At 39.8% G+C, this 14,586-nt stretch overlaps 1 protein-coding gene across 1 annotated transcript; it reads right to left on the bottom strand.

Annotated features, from left to right (window-relative positions):
• Positions 1-1,352: 1,352 nt before the first annotated feature.
• LOC309559804 (uncharacterized protein) lies at positions 1,353-13,968 on the bottom strand (the record flags this gene model as incomplete). The annotated part of the gene is made up of 2 exons (XM_082263242.1): positions 13,831-13,968; positions 1,353-3,847 (listed from the first exon to the last, which is right to left on the bottom strand). Coding segments are annotated over exons 1-2 (2,556 nt in total), but the record flags the coding sequence as incomplete, so codon positions are not given.
• Positions 13,969-14,586: the final 618 nt, after the last annotated feature.

The following is a 14,586-nucleotide window of genomic DNA, read 5'->3' as shown; positions in this document are numbered from 1 at the left end:
ACGTTCAGATAATCGTACGATAAAACTCGCTTTCGACCTGATCGCACAATAATCTGATCGTTACTACACAGCTTTCGACAGCCGATCACGACAGTTCGTCCAACAAAATCCAAAGGGACAAACACGAAAACTTCTGTTGTATGATAGCCTAGCGAACGACAATCGTTTAATCAGTACAGTATGCGTCTGCTAAAAATCGATCGACAAAGACTGCGCATGATCAGAAACACTAAAATAGCACAGTCTGGCTGCCATTGTTTTTGTTTTGCACCATCTGATACGTAGCTAAGCAACCAGGAAGCTTTTCCGGAATCGTACAAAAAAAATCATACGTTTATATGCAATGTTGAATTCGATATTAGTATCATGCAACAAAATGCGAATGATAAGTCGTCTGATTATCTGAACGTGTGTATGAGGCAAAAGGTGAAAAATTGGCCTGGGCAGAAGAGGTGAAAGTGCCCAGTATTGAATTTGTTAAAATATAACTAAAGGCAAACTTTTTTGAATTTTAGATGGAGTAGAGAGGGAATTATAACACCTGTCAGGTTTTTATTGCTGTTTCCGTCTCTCAATTTGGTCTGCTTACTTTTATCACTAAAGAGTGAACGACAATCCCAAATTTTGAGTTGTTACTAGAACAGGAATATAGGGGAAATCTGCCAATGTAGACACTAGTTCTAGTGGCCCCCGGGGACAACCAAGAATTGTCTCACTTTGGAGGGATTTCCCCTTACTTCTTATTTTGGCTTTGGAACAGAAAGTGAAGGGAAATCTCCCTAATTGTACAAAGATGACAAAATGGGGTTATAAGCCTCCCTTACTCTGTCTAAATTAAAGTTCAGCTTTAATAAATATCTTCGCATTGAGAGCCACCAGCTAGTGGCTAGGGCTCTCAGTCCAAGCTGTCACTGATAGCTCCGGTCCCCAAAGGCAATTCAGATCAAGTCAGAGTGGTTCCTGATCACATGATCTCTATGCCAGTTATAATGATATAGTGATCATATACACGTGGGGAATTCATTAACATATTAGTCTTCAGCCTGCAGGGTCAACTGCAGGCTGAAGCGGCAATGTGCCCCTGTAAAATATGGTATTTGTCAATTCCAATTACAGTATTAAAATGATTAATAAACAAGAAAATAAAAAAAGACCAAAATAAAATGAGAATCTGGAGAAAATTACTTACTATGAAGATAAAGCCCAAATACAAGAGAAATGACTACATTTAGCCAGGAAGAATGACCTGTTCTTGATGAAGATGCTGTAATGACAACAAAGATAAGTCAGTCATATGCTTTATATTTAATTTCTATATATTTGCACGTCCTATTTTACTCACAAGTAGTTTTTGTACTGGTTGACTGGCTTCTTGTTTCTGTAGTAAAGGATGTTGTTCTGGTTGATATTGTTTCGTTTGTGATGCCAGTAACTAAAGATGATGTGGTGCTCCTGGTGGCAGTAGCTTGGGTACTGGTTGTTGTACTGGGAGGTGTTGTAGTTGAGGTTGTTTGCTCGTTCCTGACAACTGTAGAAGAAGATAATGTGGTGCTCCTGGTGTCTGTAGATTGGGTATTGGTTGCTGTATTGGTAGGTGTTGTAGCTGAGCTTGTTTGCTGGCTATTACCAACTGTAGTATTAGATAATGTGCTGCTCCTGGTGGCTGTTGCTTGGATACTACTGGCTGCACTAGGAGGTGTTGTACTTGAGCTTGGTTGCTGGCTACTAACAACTGTACTAGAAGACAATGTGGGGCTCCTGATGGATGTAGCTTGGGTACTGGTTGCTGTACCGGGAGATCTTGTAGTTGAGGCGGTTTGCTGGCTACTACCAGTTGTAAGAGAAGATAATGTGGTGCTCCTGGTGGCTGTTGCTTGGGTACCAGTTGCTGTACTGGGAGGTGTTGTAGTTGAGGTTGCTTGCTGGCCACTAACAGCTGTAGTAGAAAATAATGTGGTGTTTCTGTTGGCTGTAACTTGGGTACTGGCTACTGTACTGGTAGGTGTTTGAGTTGAGGTTGGTTGCTGGCTACTAACAACTATAGTAGAAGATAATGTGGGGCTCTTGGTGGCTGTAGCTTTGATGCTGGTTTCTGTACTGGGAGGTGTTGTAGTTGAGTATGTTTGCTGGCTACCAATAATTCTAGTGGAAGATGATGCTGTTTGCTGGCTACTAACAACTGTACCTGTAGATGATGGTAAAGTGGAAGTTAATTCAGTGGTTAGTAGACTATGACTAAATACACTGTTAGTTGAAATTGTTGTGGTGCTGGTGGATGATAATTGGTTGTTTGCTCCAGAGCTTGTGATAGCTGATGATTTCTGACTGCTGACAGCAAAAGTGGTAGTTGATGTTAAAGTAGATGTATACTGGTTAGAAGGTATGGTATTAGATGAAGCACTTGTGGTGGTTGACTGTCTTTGGCTACTAACACCAACAGTGGAAGAAGGCTTGGTGGTTGTGGCTGTCTGACTGTATGGTTCTATACTGGAAACAACAGTTGGTGTGGCAGTTGAAAGATGTTGACTACTGGTAGAGACTGACTGGTTTCTGGGTCCAGTATTGGTAAAAACAGCCGCAGTTGATAGAAGCTGACTGCTCCTACTGGGTGTAAATGATGTTATTGTTGTGGTATTTATCTCGTCCTTGGATCCCGTATTGGGAAAACCAGATGTTGGGGCGACTGAAGGCTGTTGATTACTAGTGTCGGCAATGGACGAGGGTGTTATGGTAAATGTTGACTGGTTAGAAGCTCCAGTACTGTGTAAAACAGCTGTTGATGACAGTCTTTGTCTGCTGATGCCAGGAGTTGTGGTTGGTAGATTTTGACTGGTAGCATTGGCAATATTTGTTGGTGTCACAGTGGAAATGGATTGGTTGCTCGGGCTTGTGTTGGGAAAAACAGGTACAGTTGATGGTTTTTGACTGCTTGTACTGGCTGTGGAGGATAGTAGTACTGTGGCAGCTGTTTGGGTTTCAGTTCCTGTATTGGGAATACCAGATGTTGAGGTGGTTAAAGGGTAATGGCTACTGGTGCCAGCAATGGATGATGGTGTTATGGCAGATTGGCTGCTGGGTCGAGTGCTGTGGAAAACAACTGTGGTTGGTGGTTTTTGACTGCTACTGACAGTTTCTGTGTGTAGAGATGTTGATTTACTACTAATCTCTGTATTCAAGGATGTCACTTTTGTAGTTGTAGATAATGATTGCTCAACATAATTGGTGGTCACTGGTTGACCGCTAAACTTTGATACTGAAGATGTCTCCCTATTATTGGTTGATGGTGACACACCACCAGTGGTGAATATTGTGGTTACTACTGGTGATACAGAATATCTCCTAGAAGTTGTAACAAAAGGATATGCTGTGGTAAATTCAGATGTTCTTCCAGAAACATGAGGTGTGTTGGTATTATCAGATGAATTCTTTTGAGTGGTATTAAACCCATCTGGTAAGCCACTTGTTGAAACAAATCCTTGACTGGTTTTGGAAACTGGTGAGCTTCCAGTACTTTGTATTGATGTTGCATTGGTTAATAGAGGCTGGGCAGTGGAGCCTGTTTCAGCAGAAGTAATTTTGCTTTTTGTTGAGATTATTAATGTACTGAACAATGTTGTTTTGGTAGTAGACTTTAATAAAGTACTTGTAGAACCTGATGTAACAGTGCTTGCTTTGCTGCTTAATAGAGTCGAAGCACTTGTTGCTGCAGTAACTGTTGGGTTTGCAGTTGGATGTATATTGTTTATAATCTGGTTTATCAATGAAGATAAGTTATTCAGTAGTTTCTTAATGAGATCACCCAGTGTTGTCAGAGATGAGAGCGCTGTCTGACCTTCAACTGTGTTGACTGTGGAAAAAAGTAGCAATCACGCAGTCAGTTTTTGCATTGTAATGATCTTAAAAATCTAAGGTTGAATATATATGATTTCATTTTGCTTATGTTTTTGCTACAAAATGAGTGATTGCAGTGAAATGTCAACCATATTTAGTTATGTGTATCATTAGGAACTTCTAGTAGGCTTTTATTACTGTCTGTGTCTTTTTTAAGAAGATTTCCCCTCACTTCCTGTTCCAATGCCCAGATGTCTCCAAGACAGAAAATGAGAGGAAATGTTCTCAACTGACAGTAAGAGAAAGCAAGGAAAATTTCCCAAAAACTGACCATACATGTTTCAATCTAAAATGTACAGGTATAATCTATATTAGATCTACTAGCAACGATGTAGAGAAAGGTCCTCGATGACTGAATGAAAATTGAATTGATTGTTTAGGTAAGCTTTCACATTAACCTCCCTGGCGGTATGATTATGTCAGGAATTCTGTACCAAAAGTGGTACAATTTTTTGCATGGAAATTTGGCGTTATGTATTATAGGCCTACAATTCTTAGTAATTACCGACTTAAACCTGACCAAAACAAGACTCTAGTAGACATCCCAGATGTGATAAATTTGAAACACAAACGCATGAATTATAAACTAATCAATAATATAATTTTATTATATAATATATATATATATATATATGTGTGTGTGTGTATATATATACATATATATATATATATATATATATATATATATATATATATATATATATATATATATATATATATAATATAAATGTTATGTGTTTGTGTTTTGTGCAACATTCAACATTTGAATTTCCCTCCCTAGTTCCGCTCCCATGCAGCATTGCTGCTGCAGGGAACGGAACCAGGAAGTCCTCATACCGACGGACGAGAGGAGGGGATCTCGGCTGGCGATCACAGCAATGGGAGATCATTGCTGGATCGCCAGGAGAAGGTAAGACACAGCCCTGCACATCCACCCCGAGCGTGACTCGGGGATACCGATAACAGCATGGAAAATCCACCCCGAGTCACGCTCGGGGATACCGCTAGGCAGGTTAAATAGTCTTTGTAGACCTTGACATTGTAAAATAACATAAGAAAAGACAAAGCCCCTTGTCCTCATGAAATATGCATTTCATATTATATATATATGTGTATATAAAATACTTGTAAAAAATTACCTAAAAGAGTAAAGCAATACATTGCTTTTAAAATCCACAGTCAGGTTAAATCAGGCATGATCAGGCCAGAGTCATATAATCTTTACATGCTGTATATCAAAACACCATCCACAACCAGTAGTACCTTGTATTAGCAGGTTTTGACTACTGAATATTGGTATTTGATATATCCTGGTATTTGTATGATTCTGGCCTTGTCGTTGCCTTTTTTTTAACCTGACTGTTGATTGTATGCATAAATCATTCATTTAATCTTATGACTACCTTTTTACAGGTATTTTATAATAAACAAATACATATTTCACAATGACAAGGTGCTTTGTCTATTCTTTTGTTCTTTATACATAACAGACCTTCCTATCTATGGTATGAGCTGAGAAGTTTGCGCTCTAAATTGGTTATAGTGTGGTTGCATCTGCAAAGACTCTGAAAGTTGTTGATAGCACCATGGAAATTAATTTTGGACATTATCAAAGATTGCTAAATAAGTTTGGTCAGGTTAAAAAGATAGTTCATCTTTACCAAAAATCTGCCTATGCAGATACGGGGCATGTGTATATAAAAAAAAAAAAAGGTGAATGATGCCATTGCTATAGGTGTAGGCTATATATATTTATACCTCATGAAGCCTGACTAGAAAACTCCTTGGTTGTTACTAAGGACAAAGGTACAGTGTGTCTGGAAAGTATTCACAGCGCTTCACCTTTTTCAAATTATGTTATGTTACAGCCTTATTCCAAAATGGATTAAAATTAATTATTTTCCTCAAAATTCTATAAACAATGCCCCGTAATGACAACGTGAAAGAAGTTTGTTTAAAATCTTTGCAAATTTACATATGTATTCACAGCCTTTGCTCAATACTTTGCTGAAGAATCCTTGGGCACCAATTACAGCTTAAAGTCTTTTTGAGTATGATGGGCTGTTATGTGCCTTTTACTGAGGAGTGGCTTCCGTCTCTAACATACAGGCCTGATTGGTGGAGTGCTGCAGAGATAGTTGTTCTTCTGTAAGGTTCTCCCCTCTCCGTAGAGAAACGCTGAAGCTCTGTCAGAGTGACAATCAGGTTCTGGGTCACCTCCCTGACTAAGACCCTTCTACCCTGGTCGCTCAGTTTGGCTGGGCAGCCCGCTCTAAAGCCCCGTACACACGCATCGAAATTTGGCAGGGAATGTTCGTCCGACGACCGATCTGCCGATTTTCGGCTTGTTAGTATGATGCTTTCGACAACCAACTCCAACTTTTCGGCCGAAAAAAATCTGGTGTGCAGACTATAAAATTTTTGTTGGCCGTCAACACAACGGCCGATTTTCGTGCAGTCAGTACAGATTTTGACAGGGAAAAATCTGATGAGCAAGTCTGGGCATGCTCAGTGAAGAAAGAACACAAAGAAAGCAAACCAACACATGACATCACTTCTGAAGTAGAATTTTGTTGGGCGAGAAAATTTGTGTGCAGTCTAGGCACATTCCAACCAACAAAACACCACTCTGGACAAAAGAGGGAGATCGGTCGGCCGATAATCATTGCGTTTGTACGGGGCTTAAGAAGAGTCCTGGTGGTTCCAAACTTCTTTCATTTGTGGATGATGGAGGCCACTGTGCTCATTGTGACCTTCAATGCTGCAGATATTTTTCTGTACCCTTCCCCAGATCTGTGCCTTGATACAATCCTGTCTCAGAGGTCTACAGACAATGTCATGCACTGTTAACTGTTGGACCTTATATAGACAGGTGTGTGTCTTTCCAAATCATGTCTATTCAACTGAATTTACCACAGGTGGACTCCAGTCAAGTTGTAGAAACATCTCAAGGATGATCAGTGGAAGCAGGATGCACCTGAGCTCAATTCTGAGTGTCATGGCAAAGGCTGTGAATACTTATGTACATGGGATGTTTTCCTTTTTTAATTTTTATTATTATAAATTTGCAAAGATTTCAAACAAACTTCTTTCACGTTGTCATTATGGGGTATTGTTTGTAGAATTTTGAGGAAAATATTGAATTTAATACATTTTGGAATAAGGTTGTAACATAACAAAAAGTGGAAAAAGTTAAGCGCTGTGAATACTTTCCGGATACACTATACAAGATGCCCATCAAAGGAGTGGGCTCTCAAACGCTGAACTCAGACCCACTGCATCAGGTGAGAGAAAGCGCATGTAAGGGCGGATAATCAGAGAAAGAGCTCCCTCCTGTAATGGTAAAGATGAACAGTAACAGCTGGGTGTCTCTTATCGAAATCCTAGGAGCTTACCAGTCAGGCATCATGAGGTACCTAATGGCGCTTTTCCACTGCATGTAACCGAACGGTTTGGCTCGCTTTTGTGCTTTTCCACTGCTGGTACCACCTGGTACGGTGTAGGAACGGTTCGGTACGGTACGGCGGCACTTTTCCACTGCATGGAACCGAACGGTACGGCTCTCAAAAACAGTACCACCTCGATTGTGGTTCCAAGAGGTACCATACCCGGTACCATATCCCACAATCCTTTCCATGCAGTCACTACTAGCCACTGATTGGTCAGAGAATCGTTGTTATCCCACCCACTTAACTTTAGTACTACTTTAGTGGAAAAGCAAACCATACCGTACCGAACCGTTCCAACACCGTACCATGCGGTACCAGCAGTGGAAAAGCAAACCGGGCCAAGCAGGGCCGAGTAGAGCCGAGCCGGTACTTGCAGTGGAAAAGTGCCATAAATGGCCTACACCTATAGCAAGTGTACTATTCAACGTTGGTCAAAGCTGCACAGCTTATTTTTGTCTACAGGCATCCCTTATCTACATATTCAGTTTTGTGGTAAACTATCTACTGCCCACATCACAGAACAACGCTCCAGTGTTGTGCAATGGTTTCCAAAATTCTACCGGAAAACTGAAACTGGGGTTCCCTGCAGCTCTCAAGTAAGAGCTAAGGGTGACCCAGGAGATTGACACTCCCAGAAGTGTTGGATTCCCAGTAGACTTCAGGGACCATTTTACAGTTTCACAGAATCTGAACAGCTTTTGGTAGCATGGGCAACGGGTAAGGTAAGTATTTATTGTGTTCTTTTATAAATAAACCTTTGTTGGGTATCATTTGTCTAGCAACACGGTTAATTGAATTAATATTTATCTCCTTGGTACATCTGATCACCCATGGGTTTTTTTTTTTTTTTTCTCACTTAACGAGAATATTGCATATTAGATGCATCTGATCACTTGTATGTTTGTTCTTTTTTTTTTTTCTCTTTTGTGTAACATCACTTAAGCTATTACTACACAATTAAAGTCTCGGAACACGTGTGGAATTTTTTTTTTTTTTTGCCGTTTTGCGTGTTTTAGGGGTAACACTATCTATGATAACATTACACAATTGATGTATTGGAACACGTGTGAAATTTTTTTTTATTTACCTATGTGTAATTTACTAGCTGGAGAACAGGGGATGTGTATTATATTTGTGTTTTGTTTGTATATATATTTCATGTATTATTGTTTTGAAAAATTAATAAAAATTTAAATATAAAAAAAAATATATATATATATATATATATATATATATATATATATATATATATATATATTAACTCTTCTCTGCTCTATTCAAAGCAAAAAAAAAAAAAAATGATGGACTTCTGCTTTAAGGGCCAGTTCACACCACATGCAGTCCAGTGCATTTTTTTTTTTTCTGCATCAAAAACGTATGGATAATAGGTTATATGGTTTCAATGGCATAGTTCACACCAATGCGGTCAATTCCAGTGCGTTCCAGTTTCAGAAAAAAGTAGAACATGCTGCATTTTTTCTGCACTGAACTGTACTGGTAAAATGCATAAAAAATGCATTGGAATGCATCAAAAAAAAATGCACTGGATTACACATGTCCTTATTTACGGTTAACAAAAAAGAGGGGGAAAAAAGCACTGGACAGCATGTAAAAACGCACCAAAAACACCTCAAATACGCACTGAAATGCACTAAAAATGCATCAAAGACGCAGTGGAACGTGTCAAAAAACACACATGCAGAAAAGCATCCAGAACACATCTGGACTGCATCTCTATGGTGTGAACTGGCCCTTAAGCATATGAAGGTTACACAAAAGAGCTTCCCAAAGGAAACAGCAAGTCTATTGGAAAACACATTTTAACTTATCACTCACATTTTGAAAATGTAAAAATTCAAAAGTTGATTTCTTTTCTCTTTTTAAACCTTGTTGATGGTTGCTACAGTCTTTGCTGGTATGTCAATGCATGTAAGAAAAAAGTATGCTGTACCATAATAAAATTATTTAAGGCCGCAATGAAGCAAAACCCAAACTTTACTATGAAACCTTCATATTGGATTCAGAAAAAATTAATACCTATCATTAGGAAAAAACAAAAAACAAATAATCAATCAAATAGTGTAGCAGGCAATGCAGTCTACCATCAAAGACCTATGTAACCATTTTTGAAAGGTGTTTATTTATTTTCTTATCACATTTACATTCACCAGAATCTTTACATAACATGCAGATGCATATGGGGATGAATAACACAAGGAGCCCTGCAAGGCCAATAGCCAATCAACATGTTGAAGTGACAGGTTGACTTCCCCATAGGGAGATATAATACTTAGGATATCAAGCCCGGAATATAGCACAGCTATCTTTTGCAGTGAAAGGTCAAAAATAACAAAACAAGGACAACCAACCAACCAACCAACCAACCACACACATACATACTACACTCCACATTCATACCACCCTCCATGCCACCCTATGCTCATGTGTCCGATTAATAAAGTAATTGAGAATGCCAAGCAGTCCAACCTCCGGGGTATGAGGCACAGGCAAGTGAAGTGCATTATCAAAAAAAGAGAAAATGTCTTTCCAATACTCTGTCATGTTAGAACAGGTCCAGAACATATGCATAAGATCCGCTCCCAAGGAACCACAGCGAGGGCAGGCAGCAGCAGAATCAAAGCCAAAACGAGCCAATTTCTTAGGTGTCTAGTGCAGGTGATGTATAAACTTAAATTGTGTAAAATGATCATTAGAGCTAATAAGATCCTGGAAACAGAACCCTGAGGCCTCCTCCCATCCCACCTCAGACAACCCAGGGATCAACACCTCCCATTTCTCTTGTGCCAGGTGGAAGGGGTTGCTCCCAGCCGCCTGACACTGTGAATAAATAGTGGTAATTAGTTTGTTTATATTGGGGTAAGACAATGGCACCTCCATAGGTGATTCCGAGACCTCCTGGGTCAAAATCCAAAACTGCGCCCTTACAGCATGGCGTAGCAACATGTATTAAAAAAGGAACTTATTTGGCATGCAATGTCAGGCCTTCAACTCATCAAATGAAATAAAAATGTTATAAATAAAAATAGGAATGATTTGACAGGTGAAGACCATGGACATTTTTTTCTCTAGTCATCTTTTCTGACTATTTTCACTAGTTTTGCATTTCGATAGGGTCTGTAACACTATTGGTAGCATGAGCTGATACGTGGACCCTATAGAGGTTGCACAGGCAGTCAATCTCCTCCAGGATGGCAGATCAATACGTGCCATTGCCAGTAGGTTTGCTGTGTCTCCCAGCAGTCTCAAGAGCATGGAGGAGATTCCAGGAGAAGAGCTGGACAGGGCCAAAGAAGGTCCTTAACCCTTCAGCGGGACTGGTATCTGCTCCTTTGTGCAACCAGGAACAGGATGAGCACTGCCAGAGCCCTACAAAAAGACCTACAGCAGGCCACTGGTGTGAATGTCTCAGGCCTAGGGGCCCAACGTCCACTAATGAGCCCTGTGCTCACTGCCCCGCACTGTGGAGTTCAATTGGCTTTGCCAATGAACACCAGAATTGGCAGGCCTGCCACTGGCCCTGTGATTTTCACAGATGAGAGCAGGTTCACCCTGAGCACACGTGACAGACATGAAAGGGTCTGAAGAAGCCGTGGAGAATGTTATGCTGCCTGTAACATCATTCATCACGACCCGTTTGGTGGTGGGTCAGTGATGGTCTAGGAAGGCATATCCATGGAGGGACACACAGACCTCTACAGGCTAGACAATAGCACCCTGACTGCCATTAGGTATCGGGATAAAATCCTTGAACACATTGTCAGACCCTACGCTGGTGCAGTGGATCCTGAGTTCCTTCTGATGCACGACAATGCCTGGTCTCATCTCGTGAGAGTTGGTAACCATTTCCTGGAGAATGAAGGAATTGATAATATTGAATGGTCCCCGCGCTCGCCTGACCTAAATCCAATAGAAAACCACTGGGACATTATGTTTCCGTCCATCTGACACCGCCAGGTTGCACCTCAATCTGTTCAGGGGCTCAGTGAGGCCCTGGTCCAGACCTGGGAGGAAATACTGTACCCCAGAACACCATCTGTCTTCTCATTAGGAGCATGTCCCGATGTTGTCAGGCATGCATACATGCACGTGGGGGCAATACAAACTACCATTTTGTGTTGCTACAATGAAATTTCAGCAAAATAGACTAGCCTGCTGCATCATTTTTTCACTTTGATTTTTGGGGTGTCTTTGAGTTCAGCCCTCTGTTGGTTGACAATTTTCATTTCCATCAAACAATGTGGCATCCATTCGTTCCTAACACATCACACAGTCCCATATCAGTATAGATATCCAGCATGATATTTTTCCCCATTGAGATCTGATGTGTTTTCAAAGTGTTCCTTTAATTTTTTTGAGACTTGTATGTATAAATATATATATATATATATATATATATATATATATATATATATATATATATACATATATATATATATATATACATATATATAATCACTGGCCACTTTATTAGGTGCACCTGTTCAATTGCATGGTAACACAAATTGCTAATCAGATAATCACATGGCAGAAACTCAATGCATTGTATATATTGTATTGTAAGTAAGGACAATGCTATTGTGAAATCAGTTGCACCATAGCTAAAATTTAAAATAATTTCTGATTCATAAGGGGTGATACGGGTAGGGGTGGTTCATATTTCTTATATGGAAAGGCTGAAAGGAGGGATGGCGCACAGCAGTGTAATATATAACTGTTGCTCTAACATAAATCCAACTGATCAACAGTGATAACAGGGATCAATGAAAAGTTTATTGGTAACAATTAAAACCACCAACCAGTCCTGGGGTCTCCGGCATCGCACAATGGTCCTGTGGGGGTCCCGCTTGGGGTGAAAAAGGGGAGCAAGCTTCCAAAACCAATATCAAAAGGGAAGAGGAAGGGGATCCGGAGGATCTCGGGGACGGATGGCTGAAGGGTGTCACACTGCGCCTGTGTCGGCTGTATCACAAGCAGGGCGCCGAACCAATCGTCGTTTCCGGGAACCTCACACCGCGTCACAGTAAGCGGTACCTGAGACAAAGATGGAAAGCCGGACCAACGTGGAACTCAAGCTGTAGGTTGCTTCAGGTTGCCGTGACTACATGTTTCGCGCGCATGCGCTTTGTCAAACTTGGGTTCCACGCTGGTTCCACAGGACCATTGTGCGATGCCGGAGACCCCAGGACTGGTTGGTGGTTTTAATTGTTACCAATACACTTTTCCTTCATCCCTGTTATCACTGTTGATCAGATTTATTTTAGAGCAACAGTTATACATTACACTGCTGTGCGCCATCCCTCCATTCAGCCTTCCCATATCATGCACAATCATCCAGTGTCAGGGATTTGGCTGCACCACGTGTAAACTATTTATTTGTTTGTCCCCATTATTAGACTGTTGGGACTATTTATTCCCATTATCCTATAGGTGGTTTCCCAGAGGATCAGCGCCAGGACCTTTTTGTCTGTTTTCATATTTCTTATATATATATATATATATATATACTCAAGAAAGAAAGAAAAAAAGAAAGAGAGAGAGAAAGAAAGAAAGAGAGAGAGAGAGAAAGAAAGAAAGAAAGAAAGAAAGAAAGAAAGAAAGAAAGAAAGAAAGAAAGAAAGAAAGAAAGAAAGAAAGAAAGAAAGAAAGAAAGAAAGAAAGAAAGAAAGAAAGAAAGAGAGAGTGATAATGGATAAATGGATGGATGAATAAATTGTTAATAGAAAAGTCATTGCTACACCAGTTCAGTGAATGTTGTGAGAAAGAAAAGAAATAAAGAAAGAGAGAGAGAGAGAGAGAAAAAAAGAAAGAGAGAGAGAGATAGAGAGAGAGAGAGAAAGAAAGAGAGAGAGAGATAATGGATAGATGGATGGATGAATAAATTGTTAATAGAAAAGTAATTTCTACACCAGTTCGATGATTCATGTGAGAATTATTTTATCTTGTCCATAGAGCAGACTTGTACACCTTATTGTATGTTACATCATTGCAAACATGGCAGCTTTTCCAGATTTCCAGGAACAGACATGCAAGCTTTAAAAGATGTACAGTATTCTTGGAAATGTATAGCCTCATTATTAAAGCAGAAGGACAGCTATGATGTTTAAAGTCTAGCCTGTTCTCAAGTTAGGCTTCTGCTTTATGTTAAAAAAGACAATTGCCTGTAGCTATACCTAGGTGCACAGCATCTATTCTATATATGATACAGATTCTGCCAGTCTGGGTCACAGCCATGTATGCAAATCCTTTAGGCTTTCTCTCTTTCTCTCTTTCTTTCTTTCCTCATCAATTTGATTAAAAAAAACCCCACCCAAACAATTATCTTTTGGACTTTACTTATAAAAGCAAATCAAGATAAGCAAATTGATCAGTGAGAACAACAATACACTACTTTCATACTGACACTATACAGCACAAACACTTAGCTTTTGTTATTATATTATATACATTATTTTAAACATTGGATGCTTACCTGTAGTTAGTAGCAGTAAGGATCCTAGGATCCACACTTTGGTAAGTCCTAGAAAATTCATGTTGAGTAGTGTGGTGTCCCTGTGATCCTAGTAGTTATCTTATAGGTTCTGCATCAGTAAGAGTGTGATCACTGTACTTGTGCAAATATATGTGTGAGGCAAGGAGTGCTGGGACATGTGACACACACCTGTGACATCACACCTGCCAAAAGATTTTATTGTATAGGTCAAATATGCAGCTATGAGCTAAGGGAGGGGCACATACATATAGAGTGCAGGTTATTTTCAGAAATGAAAGGATTTATGAAATATAATATAGATAGATAGATAGATAGATAGATAGATAGATAGATAGATAGATAGATAGATAGATAGATAGATAGATAGATAGATAGATAGATAGATAGATAGATAGATAGATAGATAGATAGATAGATAGATAGATAGAACTGTTCAGCCAAAAGATAATTTGTAAGATCAGGAAAGTTGATTATTAGGGTTGACATCAAGTTTCTTTACATCCAACTCGTCAAGCAATGTCTTTATGGGGCTAGCTTTGTTCATAGGGACACAGCCATGTTGGAACAGAAAATGGTCTTCCCCAAATTTTGTCACTATGTTAGAGATTTGCAGTTGTGTAAAATGTCTTTGTATACTATAGCATTAGAGTATATCTATGTAGCACCCCCCTGACCCCCAGCATCAGGGTGGACTCACATTTCATCTCAGGACGCAGGCTGTCAGGCACAGTGGAA

This window comes from Pelophylax lessonae (genome assembly GCF_965119305.1).
Source record: "Pelophylax lessonae genome assembly, chromosome: 7".
Classification (NCBI taxonomy): Eukaryota; Metazoa; Chordata; class Amphibia; order Anura; family Ranidae; genus Pelophylax; species Pelophylax lessonae.
This window is presented reverse-complemented; position numbering and strand designations above follow the sequence as displayed.